Raw genomic sequence first — 24,293 nt, forward strand, 5'->3', positions numbered from 1 at the left:
GTTGCCCATATCAGGATTCCAGGACCCAAGAGCTCTGTTCTAGACTCTAAACTGATACGGTTGCCCATATCCTCCACTTTCCCCTACCCCAAGGGTCTCCCTGGCTTGTGCAAATGTAGCCGGGACCATTACCTGAGTTGGCGAGGGCGAGGGCCTTGAGGGTCACAAACTCTTCTTTCTCTACCTTGAGCTTCTTGTACCTGCGCACCAACTGCAGGATGGCCAAGTAGAGCTCTAGCAGTCCCGTGAGGCGGGAGTGCTCCTCATCCATGACGTAGTCCTCGGCGTACACCAATTTGTCATCATAAGGTAAGGAGCGGTACACAATGCCCAGGATGAGGATCTCCATCCAGGCACTCTGCAGCAGGCTCATCTGGTCTCCCAGGGAGAGGTTTGAGAACCCTGGTTTAGAAGAGCGAGAAAGCCAAAACACAAGAGCCTGGTCAAACTAAAGTCAGGGAGAGAAGCATTTGCCAAGTGGTCTCTAATGTAGCCAATGCTTTTCTGGAAAGGTAAAGGGGAGGATGGTGCCAGCCAGCTACCAAACAGCCTACTGTGGTGTGAAAGGCAGTAGTACTGGATGCAGGGCAAAACCAGGAGTGATAGGTGGGCAGAAATTGCAAAGAGGCAAATTAGACTTGATTCAAGGAAAAAAAATGTTCGAACAGAGCTATCCAAAAGTGGAATGGGCTGACTTGGGAGGAAGGTCCTTCCTCATTGGTTATGTTGTGGAAGAGATTCTTGTCAGGTACAGAATGGGCTAGAGGGTCATTGAGGCCCTTTCTACCTCCGGGATTTTGTATGAATCTGTATGATTAAGGAAGCCCTAGTTTAAATGTCAGTTCTGTCACTCAGTGGCTGTTGATCACTTAGCCTCTTCAGTTTTCCCATCTGTAAAATGGGGATAAATATTAAGAGGCAGCATTATGTAGTAGCAAATACACTGGGTTTACAGGCAAATAGCCTAGGGGTTCAAATCCTTTCTTTGCACTTATTAACCTTGGGCAAGTCATAACCTTGTTTGACCTTCATTTCTTTATACTATAGAATGGAAAGGTTGAACTGAATGATTTTAAGGGTCTCTTCTAGCTTAAAATCCTTTGGTCTAAAACCCATCTCTACCCTGCTCCTAACCTCAAATCCTACTGATGATGTTACATCACTACTGGAAGAATATATGGCATATAGATTATATAAGAACAAGTGGCATTATATAAAAACAAGTGGCATATGATTGCCTAGCATCATGGGAATAAGTTGGGGAGAGGGCATCCAACAGTGAACTGATAGAGTTGGAAATTTTAAATGATGGCATGGTTTCTTCCTGTGATTTGTTACTTCCTGTGGACAGCCTTCATTTCTAGACTCATCTGAGGGCACTGAGGTAGTGCCTAGATCTTTTGGTCTGACTCAGTTCTTAGGCTTTTCTGTGGAATTTCATTTGTGTTGAATGAAAAGCATGTTGCAGGGGAAAAAGTATTGAACTTTCAATCTATGGACTTGAGTTCAAATACTCTCTGTAAGTTACTACCTATGTGACTGTGGGCAAGTTACTTAACCTCATCAGGCCTCAGTTTCCCTTATCTGTAAAATGAGGGGGTTTGGATAAGATGATTTCTAGTGTCCCTTCCACTCTATATCTATGATCTAGATCTGACTTTATGAAGAAATTATATGTTTGTTGTTATGGGTTTTTTTCTTTCAAGTCACTCCTATAATACTGAGAAGTCAAGATTACTTTAGATTGGCAGCTGAAAATTCCCTTAAAACTAGACCTGATTGGACTAAAACAAAATATATCCCCTTCTTTCCTCAATAAATACCTTACCTTCTTCCTAGATTTCTGTTAATGGTGCTACAATTCTTCCAGTCACTCGGGCTTGAAACCTTGGTGCCATCCCAGATTCTTCCCTTTCCTTCTTCCCTTCCACCATATCCAATCAGTTGTCAAGTTTTGTCAATCCTACCCCCACAACATTTCTCCCATCCATCCTTTTCTCTCCACTCACACATACTCTTCCAGTCCAGGTTCTCATCACCTTTCTTCTGATTCATTGCAATAGCATCCTAATTTGTCTCCCTACCTCCAACCTCTCCTTTCTCTAATACATCCTCCATCAGCTTTCCTTTCGGACTATCTTATGTTTATTTTGCATTTATTCCTTTCATGTGTAAATAATGATAATACTGTTTGCAAAGCACTTCACAAATGTTATGTCAATTTCTCCTCATAGCAACCCTGTGAGGTAGGTTCTATTATTATTCTCATTTTACAAAGCAGGAAAGTGAGACAGAGAGAGGTTTCCATATATGTTGTCTCTACTAATAGAATGCAAGCCCCTTGAGGGAGGATCTTTTTTCATTTCTGTCTTCATATCCCCATCAACTAGCACAGTGTCTGACACAACTGATTGATCGATTGATTTTTGAAGTTAAGGCTACTGTTTCTGTGGTCAAAGGAAAAGTGACAAAAAAGGAGAAAGCTACTGAGGTAGTTAAGGGATGGCAAAGTGATTAAATCTTGTACTTTGGGAAGAAAGAACAGAATTCTCCTGAATATAAGTGCTGGTGCTGCTCTCTCTTTTTTTTTCTTTTTTGGAGGGGGGAAAGCAAGGCAATTGGGTTTAAGTGACCTCCCCAAGGTCACACGGCTAGTTATTTTGTGTGTTAAGTGTAGGAGGCTGGATTTGAACTCAGGTCCTCCTGACTCCAGGGATGTTGCTCTATTCACTGCGCCACCTAGCTGCCCTGACTCTCTCTCTTTCGACCATTTTTAAGTTGTGCCTGACTCTTCATGATCCCATCTGAAGTTTTCTTGGCAAAGATACTGGAGTGATTTGCCATTTCCTTCTCCAACTAATTTTACAGATGAGGAAACTGAGGCAAGCAAAGTTAAGTGACTTGCTGTAATGTAATGCCAAGGAAAGGCAACTTCCCAAGGTTCAAAATACCAGCATAGGTGCTCTCCATTTTATTCAGTGACCAACCAAGAACAGAGAAGATCAAAACATGACATTATTCCAAATACAGCATTTACTAAATGTGATTAAATAATCTCCAAGGACTACCCCACCCCAGGACCTTCCAATCATTCAATCAATTACAAAGTCCCTGGTCTAAATACTTCTCCACCCCTAGGCTATACCTTCATTTAGTCCACCACAAAGCCCCTCTTCTCAAATGGAGATTAGTTTCCAAACATAAGTAAAGTACATTCACTTGTTCAACCATAGAACACAAAAAGGTCAAAAGTTCCCCACCCCTGGATCACAATTGAATCTACCCCAGAGTTACATCAAGTTTAAGCACAGCACTTAATACCCAAATGGAGGTCTTTTCTTCATCTTGACACAGGCAAGTTCTCAGCAATCTTAGTTCCTGGGGAGACAAGGCTTAGCAAGGCCATAAGATACATTGCCAGTCCCTTCATTAATTCATCCTCTGTCTGTAGAACAGTCCTAGAACCCCTGAAAACATTAGCAAAACCCTCTTCCAGGATTTCTGTAAACATACAATGAGAAAATCCTTCTTCAGGGCTTCTGAACCAACAGAAAGGTTCCCAGACCCCTGCAACAACAGTACTGTCCTTCACCAGTGGACAGTATTCACTCTGTCTGCAGGACAGTCTCCAGACCCCTGCAACAACAGCACTGTCCTTCACCAGTGGACAGTATTTACTCTCTGTCTGCAGGACAGTCTCAGGGCTTCTTAACCAAAAGCCAGGTTCCAGGACTTCTTCAACAGGACTGTCTTTCACCAGTGGACAAATCTGGCAAAACAACATCAAAACAGACAGACAAAGTACCAGCAAAACAGCCATGTCTCCTCAGTCCTTGGCAGCTCAGGGGGCAGGTCTCAAAAGTCCAGGGCGATTCAAAGCGGCACTCAACAATCCTCTCAGTCTCTCTCTGCCTCCATGAGGTGCTGCTTCCAAAAAAAAAGTTCTTCTGCCTCTCTCTTGTCTCTCCAAATCTACGTCACCAGCTCCTCCCAGTTCAGGACTTTCTTTTCACATCAACAAGTCCATCCCACAGGTGGGATTAACAAACTCTGGGTTTTAACACAATCAGTTTGAAAAACTAAGCCAATACAGGGGAATCTTTAAATGCCATTACTATCACACTTGCCCAGGGTCACACACCTAGTAAGTGTCTGAGGCTGGATTTGAACTTTTGAAGATGGATTTTCTTGATTCCAGGGCGGGTTCTCTAGTCACTGCACCACCTATCTCTCTACCTGGTGCTACTCTAAACTAGGAATAAAGGAGAGCTGAGTTTTGGTCTAGTCTGGGAAAGGCACTTTCTGCACATGGTTACAAGAACTGTTTGTTAAACTGAACTGAATTGAATTGTTCTGACTGTCACACCCTTCTCTGATCTTGGTAAGTCACTTCATTTCTCAGTCTGTTTCTTATTTAGAAGATGACCAGGTGGGAACAGATTACCACCAAAGTCCCTTTCAGCATTTGACAGTCTATGATTCTTTGTCTGGGGGTATACAATGAATATAATATTTTCAGTTTGTTCTGAATATTTTATTTTATAGTTCTGTGATTCCATGCATCATCAGTCTACTAACCAGGATAAATCTCAGGTTACTTTCTTTCATGACCCAGAGACTTTTAGATGGCTACTCTCAGACCCTCATCCCCATGCTTTGAGTTTCCTTTTCTCTGTGTGCTCAGAAGACACAGACTTCTTTGAATATTAACCTTGACAAGATAAAATTAGGAAGAGAAAGTCTGGGGCCAAAAGATTTCATAAAACATTGGCCAAAACCAAATCCAGCTAATGTTGGCATTCTCTGAGGATCTATGAATTGTCTTGGATAATCCACACTATTTCTTTCTCCTCCCCCACCCCATCTCTTATAGCCAGAATTTCTGTTGTGTTTTACAAATATCTGAAATCATTTTACAAATGTTATCTTTTTCTATCCTCGCAAAAACCCTGAGAGTTAGGTGCCACTATGATCTCCATTTTACAGATAAGGAAACTAGGCAGATCAAGGTTAAATTGCTTGCCCAGAATCATATGTTTGATAAGTGTCTCAGGTCTTACCCACTCCAGAGTCAGCGGTCTATATGCTGTACCACCTAAGTGCCCCAAAGTACTGACCACAGCAAATGCCAATTTGCATACAAATAGACCTTGTGTGCCCTTTAGTTATTTCTAGGGAAGTTAAATTGTGAACGTCACAGGGGTATTTGCATGCTTTTTCTTTTCAAGTGTCTTTGGCTCTCCCCCTCATCTATTTTTATCCTTTACCTCCCTGTGCCCTCTACCCTGGCCTGTTACTAACCCTCTTCTATAAATGGATTTTATCTTCTATAAATAAATGTACTTTTCCTTTTCCTCTTTCCTTCTCCCCAAAAGGGAATCACAATGTTAGAGCCAGAAAGGACCTTAGAGGCCATTTAGTCCAACCACTTCACTTGTCATATGAGGAAACTGAGGCCCTTAGAAGTTAACTGGCTTGATAGATTGATTACTTTGGGTCATGTAGGAGTAACACCAAGTCTTCTGATTTCAATGCTCTTTTCACCATACCGCCCTGCTTCCCAGCATTCATTTGCTCAACCTTCTTTGGAGCTCCTTGTAGCAGAGGCTCATACTCAGGGAGTGAATTATACAGATTCCCCAGCATCCTCCTTGTCTGAGCATCCTTATGGCCGCAGCTGGATCTGCAGAGCCTGGGTCTTCAATGATCATTTGATGTTCCTTGTTATCAAGTCAGCAATTAACAAAAGAGCTGATGATTGCTATATTGACTGGCCATGCATTGGGTTTTGATATATGTGTTATCTCAGTCAAAGATGCAGTAGCAAGGAGAGGGGCAGGTGATTATGTATTTATCACAATGCTGTTAGTGTGAGAGGATGTGTGCATGCCTATAGTTGCCAGGGGAAGTGGGAGGCGATAATGGAGAATCTAGGGATGGACATCCAATTTTCCTTATCAGGCCACCGAAGAGGAGAGAGGCTTCCGGCTACATTAATTAACAGATACCCATCAGCAGGCACATGAGTGTGTGTATTGGAATATGTTGGATTGGGGATAGGGGTTGGGGGGAGGATAGAAGGTAGACAGGCAGAAGGAAGAGAAAGAGTAGGGGGCAGAAGGGAAAAGAATCGATAGACCATTGAGTTGAAGAGGTGGCAGAAGAGGAAGGAGAAGGAATAAAGTCAGAATAAAATAGGGGGCAAGACCTTTGGAAATGGAGGAAAAATGCCAAGCAATGTCCTGCTGGTGTAATCAGGAAAATAAACTAGAAAGATTTTAGATAGCATGAATTCTGTCTAATAGCCATTGGCTCCCTCATTACTTGAGAGGGCATTCCTATGGAGACTTACCTCGTGTTAAGGACCACAGAATTTCGGAGTTGGATGGGACCTTGGAAACCATCCTGTTCAAAGTCAACCTGAACAAGCATTTCTTCTACTCTTGGACTATTTTAAAGTCAGTGGCCTCTGCATATTGTGTAGTGTGTGTGTGTGTATGTGTGTGTTCATGTGTATGTGTAGTGGCAAGTGGTCTTGCCTTTAGGGAAACAGGTGATCCCATTGAAGTTTATATTGTATTGTGATTATGTGCCTACCTTGTGTAGCAAAAGCTGTGAAGAGAACTTAAACATTACTAGTATGAGTAACTGCTTCTGATCTCTCCTTTTCCTTGGCTCCATTCTAACCCAACCCTCATTCCAAACTCTTCCCATATGCATATTCAAGGGCCTTTTGGATGCCATTCCAGGAGAGCAATGGTGACTTCCCCTCTCCTTTCTGTGTCCTTTGAAAGAAATGATCCAAACAAGAATCAATGGAAAAGAATAATCTGAGGTGGAAGAGAGAAAACCTTAACCAATGTCAAGAGCGTGAGAACAGGACACAGAAATGAAAGATAAAAAAAAGAAATTATCTGAATCATTGGACTGATTGATAAGATCCCTAAGTGGTATGGGGCTCTTGGCATAAAAAGTAGATTTGCACCTTTTGAATAAGAAAAGGAATTTTAGGTACCACAGAATTATAACAAGAATTCATAGGTGTAAACAAGAACAAGAAAATCAGTTATTGGACCCAGGAAGAAAATACGTGACATGCTAGCACATCAGTTAGAAGAGACCTCTCACATAACCCACACTGGACCTGGAATCCCTTCTACAAAATCTCAAAAAATGGTTATCTAGTCTCCCTTAATGCAGCTAGGTGGCGCCGTACATAGAGTGCTAAGTCAGGAAGTCTCTTCCTGAGTTCAGACACTTACTAGATGAATGACCCTGGCCAAGGCATGTAACCCTGTTTGCCTCAGTTTCCTCACCTCTAAAAAGAACTAAAAAAGGAAATGACCAACGACTACAGGAACTTTACCAAGAAAACCTCAAATGGGGTCACAAAGAGTTGGACATGACTGAAAAATTACTGAACAATAAGTCTCCTCCTGAAGCTCTCCAGTAAAGGGAGTCTCTCTAATTCCTGAGGTAACCCATTCTACTTTTAGACAACTCAAATAATTGGCAATTTTTTCCTTACATCAGTCTAAATGCGCCTCAATATAATTTCCATCCATTGCGCCTAGTATTGACCTACAGAACTAAGTAGAATATGTCTCAAGGAAGATGTGGCCTTTCCCCTTGCTAATGCCAACCCCATTACTTGTACCCTTGATCCCATCCATTTCTGTCATCTCTGGAAGCTTGACCCTTCAAGTGGGTCAAAGAGAGGGGTCCTCTCTCCTTCCTCACTACTTTAAAAGTGAAGATTTTAGAATAGAAAAGAGGATTGAGGAACATGCTCCTAGAGAGTAGTACTTGGTTCTGTAGATCAGACTCTGTAGGTCAAGATAAAGTTCTGCTAATTTCTTGGCCAGCTATTGAGAACTTGAAAGAATACTTTTGACTGGAGATTTGCTAAAGTGACCAGAAGGGTGGGTGATGGATAAAAGTACCCAAATATAACTGTCACATCAGACATCATGGACAACAGCTGGTACAGCATGAACAACAGTGAAATTGGCCATCAAAGGAGAAAACAAGTGGGAAGGTGGGCAAAGATGGTCTAATGCCGAGAGTCTGGAGAATGAAATATACTTTAGTAGCAATTCTTTGCAACTAAAACAGCTAGCAATAAATGTGATGGAAATACTATTATGCTTTTTAAAATGAGGAAATAAATTATTTCAAAAACACATGGAAATTTGTTTTGCTTGAATATGCACATTTGTTATAAGAAATTTTTTTCTTTCATTTTTCCAGTGGGTTAGAAAGTGGGAAGGAGAGAAAATATATTTCTGTTAATTTTTTAAATAGAGAAAGAGAGGACTATAGATATGAAATATGTACACACTTTCAGATAAGATCAAAGTAATATTAGTTTTACTTAACTGCTTTATTTTGTTACAAGAGACCTCTCAAAAAGTGGAGATAATCTATGTTTATGACATCAAAATATAACATCAATAAAACTTTAAAAAATGCCTCTAACTTATAATTGCTGAACCACTGTTGTTGACAACAGGGAATTTTTAAGGAATCATAACAAATAAGGCACCACTGGGATGGGGATAGGAAAATGGAACCTTTATTTTTTAGGAGAGGAAAAAGGTAGAATCCACAAATTATAGACTAGAGAGCTAGACATGTACCCTTAGCAAAACTCTCAGAAAGATGAACAAGGGCCATGTATATGAGAACTTAAAAAAGGAAGCACTGGTCACCATGAGCCAGGAGAGGTTCCCTAGGAACAAGCCAAGTCAAGCTAACCTCATTCCGTATTTCAACAGGTTTTCTAGGTCAAGGAAATCTTCATTCTTGAAAAGGATCAATCACATCACGAGGGTAATGTCTTAACTTGTGCATGAATGGGATTTAGGTGAGGCAGAGCAGTCTGTGCAAATTCATCAGCTTCATTCTTAACTCCAGAGTCATCAGAGTTCAGTGGCAAGAGAAAAGTCAAGACCAGATCATAGAAATATCATAGACTTAGGGCAGTATCTGGACTTGGGCAACACATTTGTCCTCACACTAAATCCTGGCGGACTTGGGTAGCGTTAGAGCTGGTTGACCCAAAAGATCACTAATTTCCAACAAGGAGGGAGCTCTCCAATGTAATAGCACAGGAGTCTGCTATTGGCCATGTTCTGTCGAACATTTTGTCAATGACTTAGATAAAGCCAAGGATGCTTATTAAATTCGTGGATGACACCTAGCTGAGAGGACCGGCTGACATCCAGCTAAATCAGAATTCAGAAAAGATCATGATTGGATAGAATCATGGTTATATCTAATAAAGTGAAATTTAATAAGGAAAAAAGTAAAGTTATGTACTTGGGTTTCTAAACAATCAACAACCCAACTGCAAGATGAGAGAAACATGATTAGATAGTAGTTCATGTGGGGAAAAAAGACTTGGAAATTTAATGGACAATAAACTCAAAGCCTTCATAGGCTACTTGGAATAAGGAATCATGTCAGAAAGAGAGGAGGAGGTTCTCCTTCATTATGTTCATTTCTGGATGCCACATTTTAGGAGGTATAGAGACAAGTGCCTGAAGGACTCATCAGTCCTTCAACATCAACAAACTGGGCCTTTAGCTTCTTCCCTTTCCCTCTAGCCCTATTCCACCTCTTGGTTTAGCAGAAAGAGTAATGGACCTGAATTCAGGAAGATCTGGGGTTGAATCCTGCCTTAGCTACCTACTGGCTGGGTGATCTTGGGTAAGTCACTTAACCTCTTAAGCTAGCTTCCTCCTCCTTACAGGGTTGTTTTAAGCTAATACACAGAAATAAAGTGTTTTGTAAACTTCAAAGCACTGTATAAATGCTAGTTATGATTATTTCACTGTTCCTGCTGGTGGCACTGTTATTGACCAAAGCAATCACATTCAGGACCTTGTTTGTTAGCTTTGGCCCTTCCCTTTCCTCACACCTAATTTTAACAAATATGGTCAATCCTCAGGCAACTAAGTGGCTCAATGGATAAAGTACCAGGTCTGGAGTGAGAAAGACTCATCTTCATGAGTTCAAATCCAGCCTCAGGCACTTACTATCTGTGGGACCCTGGGCAAGTCATTTAACCCCATTTGCCTCAGTTTCTTCAATTGTTAAATGAACTGAGAAGGAAATGGCAAACCACCCCACTATATTCCAAGAAAACCCCAAATGGGGTCAGAAAGAATTGGATATGACTGAAACAAGTGAACAAATCAATTCTACTTCCACAGTATTCACATAGTTCTCCTTCACTCCCCTGTCGTGTATGGGACCTCATTGCCACCCACCTGGCTTTTTTAATAGCTATACAACAAGTCTTGGACTATCACCAGCCATCTTGACTTATGTCTTGACACTGGACTCCGATGATTCTGGAGAAGAAAGTGAGGCTGATGACTTTGCATAGTCCTGCCTCACTTAAATCCAATTCACTTACGAGTTAAGAACTGACCCTCCTGATGTCATTGGTCCTCTTCAGGAACAAAGGACAAACAATAAAAATCACAAGTCTCACTTCATCTTAGTTATTTCCCATCTAATTTATCCATCATCCCACTGCTGGAGCAATCTTTTTAAATACAGATCTAGTCACATCACTCCTTTTCTCAAAATCCTTCAATAGTTTTTACTGCTTATTGAGTAATGCTCAAACTCATTTTCCTGGCAGTCAGATCCACAAAGTGCCATAATTTTGCCTTTCTAGCTTGCTTCTCTTCACATATCCCATGTTCCAGTTAAACTGGATGACCGCCATATGAGCCTAGCACTTTCCTTCTCACATGCCTTTACTCATGCCGTTCTTTATATTGAGAATGCCTTTCATGTCTTCTAGCTGCTGAATCCATTCTTCAGGGTCAAACTCAAATGCCACCTCTTCTAGAAAGCCTTCAGTTAGTCATGCTTTTTTTTCCCCTTGAGTCATAACATAATACTTTGTATGCAACTCTGAAGTACTCACCATATAATTTCACATTATCATTATTTGTATCTTACATACCATAAGGGCAGGATAGGAACATGGCTTATTTAAACTTAGTATCTCACCCAGTGCTTAGCTCAGTGTTTACTATACACATAGTAGGCACTACATGTTTACTGACTTGAAATAATTAGCTAGAGTATGTTCAAAGATGGATGATCAGGATGGTGAGATTATTAAAAACCGTGTTCTGTGAGCAAGATGAATCAGAGGAATTGGAGATGTGTTCAAGGAAAGAAAACTTTGGGGAGGAGACATCATGGTTGTTTTCAAAAATCGAAAGTTTGGCATGGTAGCTATTAGAATATAGTGAGATATTTGTGATATCTAATTGCAAATTAGACATTTCTGATATCTATTACAAATTAGACATTTGTGATATCTAATTACAAATTAGATATTTGTGATACCCAATTACTTTGTACATCTTAAAGTGCTATTTATAAGATATTATTGTTAATATTATCTTCAGGAAGTAGGTAGTGAGCTCACCTATTACTGGAGATATTCAGAGGCTAGATAATTTTGGTTTAGAGATTCTGTTTAATGGATTCATGCTTCAGGTAGGAGTTCAATAAGTGATTTTTAGGGTCCCTTCAAGCTCTGAGATTCATTGTCTAATAAGTTCTCAATAATAATGATGATAATAATTCCTTAATAATGAAAACAGTAAGAATAGCTTTAATTGGTATAATGTTTTATAATAATAATAACTTACATTAAAAAAACAGTCAATAAGCATTTATTAAGTGACAACTATGTTCCAGACAATCAACAAGCATTTATTAAGCACCTACAATATTCCAGGCAGTGTGCCAAACGCTGAAGATACAAAAAAAGGCATAAGCTGGTCCCTGCTCTCAAAGTGCTCATATTTTAATAATTAAGAAGTTTTAAAATTCATATCATGTTTTAGAGAATAATAATCAACATTAATCAATCAATAAGCATTTATTGAGTACCTATCATGTGCCAGGCACTATACTAGGCTCTGGGGGTACAAATTTCAATAGAGAATCTAGAAGATTTTCAAAGCATTTTGCATCTATTACCTCATTTGATCCTGACAATAGGAAGTGAGTGAGGTGAGTGCAATTATTATCCCTATTTCACAGATTAGGGTCATCAAGGTTAAAAGATTTGCTTAGGTTGGGGCGGCCAGGTAGCACAGCAAGTAAGAGCACTGGCCCCAGTGTCAGGATGCCCTGGGAATCAAATCTGGGCTCAGATACTTAGCACCACACCCAGAAATAACTGGCTGTGTAACCTTGAGCAAGTTACTTAACCCCGATTGCTAAAAAAAAAAAAAAGACTCACTTAGGGTCATACAACTTAGGGTTTATAAACTGCTTTCACATTCATTATTTCATTGATGTCTGAAACAAAACTGTGAGATAGGGCAGAGCAGGGAATATTATTCACATTTTTTAAAAATAGAAAATCAAAATTCACTTAAGTAACTTGTCTGAGGTCACATAGTGACTGAATTAAAACCAGCATCTGGCTCTTTTGATTCCCAGTTCAATGTACTAGAGGCTTTGCATCAGGGTGGAAATGTTACTGGACTTTGAGTCAGGGAGACCTGAGTTAAAAACTAGCTTTAGGCACTTACTAGCTGTATGACTTGAATTATCTAGGCTTAAACTCTATGCGGCAGTAGCACAATAGGTAGAAATCTGGACTTGGAGTTTGAACCTGTGTTCAAATCCTGCCTCAGATACTTCCTAGCTATGTGACCTTTGGCAAGTCACTTAATCTCTCTCTCAGCCTCAGTTTCCTTATCTGTAAAAATGGGGTAGATGACAATAATAGCGCTTACCTCTAATACAGAGGTGTCAAACATGCAGGCACCATAACATTCCTGCATGCAGACCAAATCAAGTTAAATAAAATATAATTGGGATGTATTTAACAAAATAAAAAGAAATATACTACAACACAGATAATGGTAACTTGTGGTTTTCTAAGTCAATATTGGAGAGCCTGGAATCCCTTTCTAAGTGATTTTGACACTCCTGCTCTGATATATGTAAAGTTTATAATGCTATATAAATATTTAATTAATATTAATATTTAGTTAATATAATTTAATTTCCTTACCAGTAAAATGAGGGACTTCAACTCAATGGCCCTGAGGTGACACTTAGGCCATTTTTGGTTCTAAAATCTTAAATCATATTTTATCTTTTTTTTCTTGGAAGCAATCAGGATTAAGTGACTTCCCTAGGTTCACACAGATAGCAAGTATTTGAGTTCAGATTTAAACTCAGGTCCTTCTGACTCCAGGGCTGGGGTTAAGTGACTTGCTGAAGGTCACAGAGCTAATAAGTATCTGAGGCCAGATTTGAACTGAGGTCCCCCTGACTCCAGGGCCGATGCTCCATTTACTGTACTACCTAGTTGCCCCTGTGATCATACTTTCAAACCACAATAAGCTTTCTCCTAATAAAAGCCTGTTGAGTTTAAGGTCTGAGTCACACCCACGACTTGTCCCTTTCCCTAAAAAGAGATTCAGAATTCCCCTGTTTGACCAGTAGTCCCTCCCCCAAGGAAGTACATTGAGTTTCTCTTAGGACAGGGGTTCATCAATTCCTCCACTGCTTGCCACCCCTGGGATGGCATGGGCTCTTGTATCATAGGCCCTCCCTGGAAGTGCTACAGTCTAGGAGACAGGCAGGAAACTCCTCTTCAGACCCATATAAGTCCCAGAAAAGTTGCTTTATCGGTACTGGCTGAAGTAGTGACATTCAAGCTCTTTTTCTCCCTCTCTCTGTGCTTTGGCAGTATGAGCTCCCAGAATTAAAAAAAAAACACATAATTTGTGGCAAGTAGAGTTCATAATCTGTTAATTTATTATCGTTTCTGTCGTCCTGGAGGGCCATTAGCAGAGGTAATAAAGGGAGATGTAATTATAGGATCTGAGGCCACTCCAGACACAGCTGCTGTCACTCGGTTCCCCATATTTCATCATCTGCTGGCGCTCTTGTCTTCCTGGGGAGAGAGAGACAGTGGCTACCCTGGGAGGAGAATCTCCCAGAGCCTCCCTTGTCAGTAAGGAGGCCTCTCCAGGTGGCCCCTCCTATGCTGCATGCTAATGGCAGGAGTGATAGATGCAGGGGTGGTAGGGAGGTGGGGCAGCGCAGGGAGTGACAAGAGAGAAGGGGAGACCTCCCTGGAAAGGGAAGGCCTCCAAGCTGCCTGGGGAGGATATTGAGCTAATAATGTTTGTTGAATGCAATTAATCAAGTAATTCCCATTCTTGGTTGTAGGCATGGGCTCTCTGTTTAATCTTCTCTCCCTCACCTAGAAAGAATGCTGGGCCACAGGCCCTTTAAGGACTCGGGTTTTTCCCCTGAGCAAAAAAAAAAAAAATACAAGACAAAAACACATGTTTAGGTGCAGACCTGGCCCTTAATTAAGTGGTAATGATACTGTTAATTTATGTAGGGCCTGTCTCTAAGGAGCTATCCTTGCTGCACAGGCAGGATTTCGTTCAGTCTAATGTTCGGCTTATTTCTTGGTGTCAGATTTTACAACTTACACTTGTGAATGGGGTTCTGTGTCCTTAGAAATTTGGAGAGCAGGAAGGGAATGGTAACTGAGAATTTGCTACCCCCTTTCACTTCAGACACGGTCTCTTCATCGTCCCCTTGTTCACTGTGTCTTCACTCAGACCCCTCTTCCCTCTCTCTCCCCTTTGTTGGTCAGTATCTTACCTATAAGTGAAGATTGAGTTTCTCTCCCCTCTCTCTCCATGAAATCCTCATGATATAGCCTAGCTCATAGAGCCCTTTCACTCTCTGAAACTCTAATATTTCTTGTCTGCATTTCACTCATTTGGCAATAAATTACATCTTGCCTCATTAGTTGTCTTTTCATGTGTGTGTATGGATGTGTATGTGTGTGTTGTGGGGGGGGGGGTTGTTCCGAAACTAGACTATAAGACCCCTCAAGAACTGCTTGGGTGCCATGTATGGTTTCCTTTCCTCCCCTTCCCCTCCCCCCCCCCCCCCACCAAACACAGAGCCTGCACACATTCTGAGTTTGAGTATTTTTTTGTGGATTAGGTGATGGAGCTCTTTCTCCATGGTCTATCCTTGAAAAACCTAAGGAGTTCTAGTCTCTGTCTAGGAAAGGATCTCCCAACATGAGGAATCCAAGGAATCCCAGCATGCACTCCAGGAATATGAGAAGCTTGCTAAATTGGAAGTATGGATATTTGTTAAATATTTATATTATCCTATCGAAATCAATTAACTATTTTATTTCTTATGTATTTTATAATATGTATATATATATAATGTATTTTAGGTATTTTTGTTCAAGGGGGTTTATTGAAATAAATGAACAAAATCAAGATTTGGCCAATCATCTTTTCTGACATATTCATGTACATATAATACATCACACATCTCAACAAAAATATAGTCCTACTGTGTTTGCATGGCAAACTAAAATTCATTTCATTTCATATTAAATAAATGGGTATGAGAAGATTTAATGAAAATCTCAAAGGGTGCAGGGATTCAGAAAAGATTGGTAACCCATGGTTGGGGAGGGAGGACAAATGAAACAGGGCTGCCATGGGGCCCACTCCTAGACAGAGCACTGTCTGTTTTGCTTCCTTAGGGGCTGATGGACAAAAATATTCAGCTGGGTTTTGTCATTGATCACAATTGGGTTAAGTCAATTCGTCCAAAAATGTTTGAATCTATTGCATGCCACCATGGAGGGGAGGGGAGGTGGGAGGAGAAGGAGGAAGAGAAAATTTGGAACTCAAGATACTGTGGAACTGAATGCTGTAAACTAAAAGTAAATAAATAAATTTTAAAAAATGTTTGCTGTAGACTTGTCTCCAGAGGGGGTTGAAGAAAGTTACCACTCTCATCTTTTCAGAGATGGAGCACCATGGATATGAGGAATCACCTGCCAGGTTAAAACTTAAAACATCATTGAGACTTTTGGGGACACTGAATAGTATCTCACATGCTTGATGTGTTGCTTTTGCTGAATTGCTTTTTTCCCTCCTCTTTCTTTTTAAAATCTCTGTTACATGGAATGATTCCCTATGTAGGGAAGGGGAAGACAAATTCAGAAATGAAAGTAGATACATGAATGAATTTTAAAAGCATTTGTTAAATATTTATTCTGTGTCAACTACTATGCTATGAACTGGATATACAAATAGGAAAAAAAACTAATTCCTACACTCAAGGATCTCACCCTCATATTAGGGAAGATAAAAAATGTAGGTAAATTCAGTAGTGGGTAGAAGAAAAGTGAAGATAATAATTAGAAAAACAAGCAAACTTTGGATTGAATATGTGATTAGAATGAAAACTTCCTGGTGAGAATTTCAGGCTCTCAAATAGTTACTCTAATTGATTTGATAAATGAACACATTTATCTCAATCTTGGCCATTGAGAGATTAAATAATTTGCCCAGGATTACACAGTCAGTATGCATATGTCAGAGATGGGACTTATACCATATCTTCCAGGGTTGGAGGCTGGTTCTCTAACCATTATGATATAATATCTCTCGGAAATAAAAGATAAAAACATTAAGCACATCGGACGGTACTGCTATTAAGATAGGATTTACCTCTAGCAGTCTGAGTTTATGCTAATTAATTTTATCTATACCCTTAATAAAAATGATAACCGACGTAAAATACTTTAAAATTTACCAAGTACTTTAGCTACATTTTCTCATTTGGGGGTTTAAACCTAGTTTAAATCTGATTCTAGGTCCAACATGCTCTATGTCCATCTCAGGCACTAGCTGTGTGACCCTGGACAAGTCACTTAACCTCTGTCTGCCTTGGGATTATAATTGGGATATATAATATATTTGGGATAATAATATATAATATAATATAATATAATTGGGATAATAACAGCATCTACCTCGCAGGTAGAATAAAGAATAAAATGAGATAATATTTGTAAAAAGGGCTTAAGACAGTACCTGGCATATAGTAAGCATCATATTCATGGTTATTCCCTTTCCCTTTGCATCTGCCCTTAAATTAAATGCCTGAGAACTCAGAATGCTAACATATTTAGAACAAGAAGAAAGTTAATATTAGGGGGTTATTTTATTTTTTCTATCTGACACAATAATATTAATTATTATTAATTAATAGTAATAATAACAGCTAACATTTAATAGCTTTTTTAAGATTGACAATATATCCACTGTGCCACTTAGTTTTCTCAAGTGCAACATAAATCAGGGGAGGGGGAGAGGGCAATCTTTTATTATGACAGCATTTGGATTCAGTTTTGTTTTTACTGTACTATCAAGAGGCCAAGCAGCTAGAGATAGAGCACTGGAGCTGGAGTCAAGATCTGAGTTCAAATCTTGCCTCAGATATCTCCTAGCTGTGTGTCCTTGGGCATGGCACTTAACCTCTGTTTGCCTCTGTTTTTTCTCTTTTTTTTTTGAGGGGGGGAAGGCAGGGCAATTGTGGTTAAGTGACTTGCCCAAGGTCACACAAGCCCAAACTTGTAAGTGTTAAGTGTCTGAAGCCGGATTTAAACTCAGGTCCTCCTGACTCCAGGGCCGGTTTTCTATTCACTGTGCCACCTAGCTGCCCCTATTGCCTCAGTTTTTTCATATGTAAATGGAGATAATAATAGTACTTCTTTCCCAGGGTTGTGGAAATGCTCAAATGACATAATAATCATAAAGGTCTTGTAAGTACCTAACCCAGAATAATCACTCTATAAATGTTAACTCTCTGCAACTTACAATCCTAGAAAGATACCTAGAGTATTGAGAGATTAAGTGACTTGCCTTGGGTCATAGAGGTTTTCTACAAATAGTTTTATTATAGCCCACTTTCTTATATCACTTATGAAAGGCAGTGTGGCTCATTGGCTAGGGAGCCAGCCTCCCACCTAGGACAACCTGGGTTCGAGCCCTGCCTCTGACACATCCTTGCTCTGTAACCCTGGGCAAATCACTTGACGAAGTGCTCTAGAAAGTTTCCTAAAAGTGTTAGCTGCAGAACTATGCAGATCTTCATTGCTTAGAGGGAGTTCCTTTGCCTGGGAGTTTCCTATTCCCCTGACCTTTCAGGTGTATTCCATAAACTATGGTTTCCAAAAGGTTTTATACTTAGAATATCCTTTAATTTGATCCTCACAGCAACCTTGTGAAACAACCTTATGCAAGTATTATGGTCTCCACTTCAGAGACGTGATGTGTAAAAAGTGACAGGGCCAGGACAGATCAAGACTTTCCCCCAGAAAACCAAGCCATAGGTTTTACAGGTTAACCTAAGGGGGTCCAGGTTTTAGAAGAAAGGTCCTGCTTTGAATTTAACCGGTTTAAAGCCCTGGGTATCCCAGCCCCAGATCAGTGATCCCAACCAAAAGTCATATGCTTGGTAAGTAGCAAAGATAGAATTCAAACCCAGGTCCACAGAAGTAAATCATTTCGATCTGCCGGGGGAGAAGGAGAACAAGAGAAGACCATGACACAGCGGCAGTAGGGCAGGATGCAATGGCCTTCAGAAAGGAGCTTAGGAGAGAGAGAAAAAGGTGGTGACAGAGCAGCAACGCCAAGGGGCGCCCAGCATCTGTCTATACACAGTCCTATCACCCTTCCCCCATGCTGACCACCCATGAGCATCAATGCGCAAGCCGGAAGACTGTACTGGATCCCTGAGCTGGGTTAGTGGAGCAATCCAGGCTGAGGTATCTTTAGCAGCAGCCTAACCCCATCATTGGTGCTGAACCAGCAACAGGCAGCTTCGAAAAGCACTGAGTATATAATCCTTGCTGGGCTGAGCTCCTTAGGAGAGGGGACACCTGCATTAGCCGCCTGCAAACACATGCATGCTGAGTCGGGATGACACGGATGGCTTTCTGCATAAAAGGAGAGCACCCTGGGGAAAGGGGGAGTCCTACATTCTGTAAAGCTTAGAAAGGCCTTCTCAAGTTGGTCATTCTAGCTCTCCAAATCCAAAGAATCAAGAAAACATGCAATATGAAATCCCAAACGGCCTGCTGGGCTAATTAACCATCATTCCTGCTCCTTACCATCATCTTGTCTAAACTCCAGAATTGGGGTCCCATCTCCATAAGATTATAACCAACACCTCCTCAAAACGAACCAGTCCCCATGCCTTCTGAGGATGGTTTAAGCACAACAGAAGGAAGATAAATTATAGGAAGAGGGTTGGATATTCCTACAATCCACGTAAAGGTTTAAAAATTAACAACTTAGATTATTGGTCTAATTTGTAAGATTTTGGTGACAAGGGGGTGAATTTTCTTTCTCACAGATGATGATGTCTATGATTCTTAATGACCTAGTAGATTAAGCCCCAAATGTAGAATCAGGAAGATTAGTGTTTCAATCTTACCTAAGTCATTTACTAGCTGTGTAAGTCACTTCATCTCTCTGACTCAGTTTCCTCATCTACAAAATGGGCATTATAACAGCACCTACCTCAGGAGACTGTTGTGAGTGTCAGAAAGGATAATGTAGGAAAAGTGCTTCACAAAGCTTAGCACACCGAAGAAATGTCAGCTAATAATATATGGGTCAGAGTTTATTTGACCCCTTTTTTTTTAACTTCTCACGGAGTCTGAGGTATGAAACTGGGTGGTACAGTGGTATCCAACTTTGGTAAAGATCTTTTTAAAATAAAAGCCCTTGGCACTGTGTTTTTAGCTGGGCCATAGCTAAAATTACTGAAGTTTTAGTACACAGAGGCTGTATGAAGGTCAACATGGAAGGAATATGCATGTGATTAGAGATATATCAAAATATCAAATCAGGTCACACTGGTTGCTCCTGGCAGGGTAACTAAAGGGGACTGGACCCTTTGTATATTGGCTACATGGTCTCCCTACAATGTTAAAAACCTATGGAACCAGGGCAGCTAGGTGGCACAGTGAATAGAGCACCACTCCTGGAGTCAGGAGGACTTGAGTTCAAGTCACACTTACTGCCTGTGTGACCTTGGGCAAGTCACATAACCCTAATTGCCTTGCCTACCCCCTCAAAAAAAAAAAAAACACCTATTGAACCTAAAACTCTCTGAGAGTCACAGAGCCCCAGTAAAGTAAGAAAGACAAGCCCTAACTGAATCAAGGCAGAAAACCCTTGGGTTCAGAGTGGGAGTTCCTGCTCTCTGCCCTCAGCCTATCTCCCACACAGTCCTGTTCTATTTGTCCAGCCTTTCCAATCAAGCCCTAGGCTGGCAATAAATGGCCCACCTGAGTCAAAAGAGGGACGTGCCCTCCAACACCTGATCCACAAACAAATAATCATTGACTGTCTGTGGTTTTTGAAGATGTGCTGTACAGATCTCTGGAAATCAGGGCAGGCAATATAGGGATACACTATTTTGCCCTTCCCTTCTCAACAGCAGAATGGCAAGAGAACCTCTTGGTCTGTAGTTTCCCACTGTTCCCAGTGGGGAGAGTTTTGGCTCTCTGGGGTTAAGGGACCTGCTCTCTGAGTTCTTTCTGCTGAATATAAGGTAATTAAAAACACCACCCCGGGTGATGCTGATATCAAGTCTCTGTGAACATCAACTGCTTCCTAGACTCATAACACTTCTGCTGCCTCTGCCGCTGTCTCACCTTGGGCAGGTAGGTCATTTCACCTTGACCAAACTCAGTTTCTTCCTTTGTACAATGGGGATGACAATACTACTACTTACCTACCTCAGAGTTGTTGTGAAAAAAGTACTTTCTAAACCTTTATGTAAAAACACTCACATTGTATAAATGTGAGTTAACATTGTTAGTCTTCTATAATTACTTTTGTTTTGTTTTATTGCACTGGATTTGTGTCTTCATCTGTGTAGAAACTACTAGAAACCCAGTGCGGAAACTGTCTCCATGGATGTAGATGGACAGCTCCTTGTAACTCATACTCTTAGAAAATGGCCTGGATAAATGGGCCATTTAATATTAAACAGTGACCTAAACACTAAGAGTTTAAATGACTTACCTAATGTCACATAGTCATTTTATTTCAGAGAGATGATGTGAACCTGTGTCTCGCGGACTCTAAAACTCAGCTTTCTCATCTGTAAAATGAGGGCATTGGATCTGATGACCAGATAGACGATGCAGTGCATAGAGGTACATGGCTTGGAGTAATTTCTGGGTTCAAATCTAGCCTCAGACACTGTGTGACCCTGAGCAAGTCACTTGACTGTGTTTGCCTCAAATTCCTTCATTTGTAAAAGGAACTGAAGAAGGAAATGGCAAACCACTCCAATACCTTTGCCAAGAAAACTCCAAATAGGGTTGCAAAGACTTAGGCCCACCTGAAAACAACTGAACAACAGCAAAGGTCTCTTCTAGATCTACATTTATTCTCTTATTCTTCTATAACAGTAATCCTTTTATTATTGTTGTTTATGAATATTATTTGATCTTTGATGAATCAATTAAGAAATATTTACTAATTACCTACAATGTACCAGATACTGGGGAGAAAAGAACAAACCATGAAACAATCCTTATTCACAAAGTACTTATGTTCTAATCTTCTTTCCACCAGTAAAATAGAGAAAAGGTCACAAGGGAAAACTGACTTGCCCAAGGTCCTCTTGAACAGGATTGGCACCCAAGCTATCTGTTCTATAACTTTTCAAAGGAATGAAGGCCTGAAATTAACCTTTTGGATTGCTTCCTGGGCTCTCCCACGAATAGGAGCACCAGCCTTGGTATATTGGTATCTGAGGGTTTGTTTGGGGGTTTTTTTGCCATCGCTTTCCTACCTCTGGTCCAAGGAATCCCATCCACATTTATCCTATGGAAATGACTTACCTGGAATGTGCTTGGCCCAGCCAATGATGACCACAAGCTCCCTGTCTGCCAGATCACAGAGGGTGGTCAGGGCTTTGATGTCACTCTCGGGCATGGTGGGGTCAGGCATGGCATAGATCTTCTCCGGCTCAGCCACCAAGAGATGGGAGACTATCTTAGTCACTGCAAGGGCCAAAGAGGGAAATGTGAGCACCTGGGAAGAAAGAGAAAGAGAGCCTGGGGCATGCAGAGGCAGACAGAGGAGGTGGAGTCAGGGAGCTTGAGCCTGGACATTAGCAAAATCTCAGTATCCACAGGAGTGCCATTTGTATGGGATCTGTGCTTTGGATTTCAGCATATCCTATGAGATGAACTGATGGAACATTCTGGAATCAGAATCAACCACTTTTCAAGGTAGGCCCTTTTCTCCAAGGCTCAATATAGACAACTTTATATGTCAAGTGATGTTTTTAGCTATATCAGTCACAGAGACCTTTGTTCCGTTCTTCAATTATGTCTGACTCTTCGTGACCTCATTTGGGGTTTTCTTGACATAAATCCTGGAATGGCTTACCATGTTGTTCTCAAGCTCATTTTACAGGTGATAAAACTAAGGCAAACAAGGTTAAGTGACTTGCTCAGGGTCATACAACTAGTAAGGGTCTGATGCCAGATTTGAGTTCAGGTCTTCTGACTTGAGGCTGGGTGTTCTATCCACTGTGCCACCTAGCTGCCCCTTTACCAGAGAGACCTTTACTATTCATCATAGGGATGAAGCGTAGATGTGACATTCTAAGAAAGAGACCCGAGGGCAAGATTCTCATGGCTAAAGACTGTGACTTTTGGCAGAGATGATATAAATAGCCCCTTGCCTCTTCTCTGGATCTAATATCGTTGTTGTTTGTTCTTTGTTCTTGAGGAGAACCGTGACATCAGGAAGGTGACGTTACAACTTGCGAGTGAATTAGATTTAAGTGAGGCAAAACTGAGCAGAGTCACAAGCCTCACTTTCTCCTCTGGAGTCACCTGGGCCCAGTGGCAAGATATAGATCAAGACCACTAGAGATGGCCCCCGATGCCATGGAAGTCTTTGACCTTTTAAGCTAAGCTCTTTTCCCAGGTCTTGTTTTGTCTCGGGCAACACCCATTCAGTGATTAAGTCTAGGTAAGAAATGAGGCAAGTAGGAGTTCATGAGGTCTAGTACAAAGGAGTATCTTACAGGTGCTAAGACCAGTAGTTATACTGCCTCTGTGACAAATAAGGCATATTAAATAAAATTCAGTAAATTAAAATGCCTTAAAACCATAATGTTCTATACAAACGTAAGGTTGCCTTCTGTTGTTTGGCCCCTACCTCAGCTCTCAGGAGTTGAGGTTGGACTAGGTGATCTTTAAAGCTTTTTTCCAGTTCTAAAATGATTACAAATTAAAGAAGTGGAAACATTCTTTGAAATTTTCAAGCATTCTATAAATGGGAGTCATTAATATGCAGCCACACCCCTCTCCCAAGGCAGTGCCATGGAAAAGAATATCAGTTCCAAGGGGAACCACGGGGTCAGGGAAGCAGAATGGATGCTGGGATAGGAGGATACCATATGTGGCTAGTACTTACAGGGCTTTTTGGCTGGAGGAGGAATCTGTAAGCTCAGGTAAGTGCTGCTTTCTGAGTCAAGCCTTCGCTTGTATTTCTGGCGGCCTCCACGAACTCGGTCAAGGCGAACCCCTGTCCAGGAAAGAAGGGAGAGAGGTGAGAAGTCTTAAATGTTTACTGGCCATACCATCAGTAGTGTCTTATCTGGACTTCTGAATTTCAATATCAAGCAATTCCTTTATGATTTAACTCGAGGCAGGCAGGGTGTCAGGAGTCCAAAAAGTGCTGGGATCAGAATTTTACAGAGGGCCTTTACTGGGTCTGCTCTTTGTCATCCCAACACAACTATTCTGCCTAGGCATGCCATCGCTGCAGGATTGCCTTTCCTTCTTAGTAATCAACACCTTTCTGAGATCTAACTAGAAGTGGAGTATATTAGATATATCAATAACAGATATTAGCCTTTTATTTGGAGGAGGAGGGAAGGCAAGGCAATTGGGATTAAGTGACTTGCCCAAGGTCTTACATCTAGTTAAGTGTCAAGTGTCTGAGGCTGGATATGAACTTAGGTCCTCCTGACTTCAGGACTGGTGCTCTATTCACTGCGCCACCTAACTGCCCCATTAGCCCTCTTAAACCTGCTGAAATCCTCTGTTTTAAAAGGTGCAAAGCACTCCTGTGGCTCCTTATTACCTCCAGGATCAATCAAACAATAAACATTTATTAACCATCCACTACGTGCCAGGCACCATGCTCTAGGAGATGGGGATGCAAAAAGAGTCTAAAGACAGTCCTTGCCTCCAGGAGCTTATAATCTAATGGAGGAGACAAGGTGCAAACAAATATAAACTAAGCAAGCTATATGCACGATAAACAGGAAATAATGAACTGAAGAAAGGCATTGGGATTAAGAGGGCAGGCTTCAGATAGAAGGGAGGGTTTTAACTGGGA

At 41.0% G+C, this 24,293-nt stretch overlaps 1 protein-coding gene across 1 annotated transcript in view; it reads right to left on the reverse strand.

The window, feature by feature from the left end:
- Positions 1–24,293, reverse strand: part of ESRRB (estrogen related receptor beta) — a 75,399-nt gene that overhangs the window by 7,359 nt on the left and 43,747 nt on the right. The window contains exons 3-5 of the mRNA XM_069091686.1: positions 23,364–23,474; positions 21,773–21,934; positions 133–402 (exon numbers count right to left, since the gene is read on the reverse strand). Of these exons, the coding sequence (XP_068947787.1) occupies positions 133–402; positions 21,773–21,934; positions 23,364–23,474 (543 nt within the window). The remainder of the gene's footprint in view (positions 1–132; positions 403–21,772; positions 21,935–23,363; positions 23,475–24,293) is intronic.

The sequence above is a fragment of the Petaurus breviceps genome, unplaced genomic scaffold (assembly GCF_028583685.1).
Source record: "Petaurus breviceps papuanus isolate PSGF00001 unplaced genomic scaffold, PetGlider_PUasm1.0 189, whole genome shotgun sequence".
Lineage (NCBI taxonomy): Eukaryota > Metazoa > Chordata > Mammalia > Diprotodontia > Petauridae > Petaurus > Petaurus breviceps.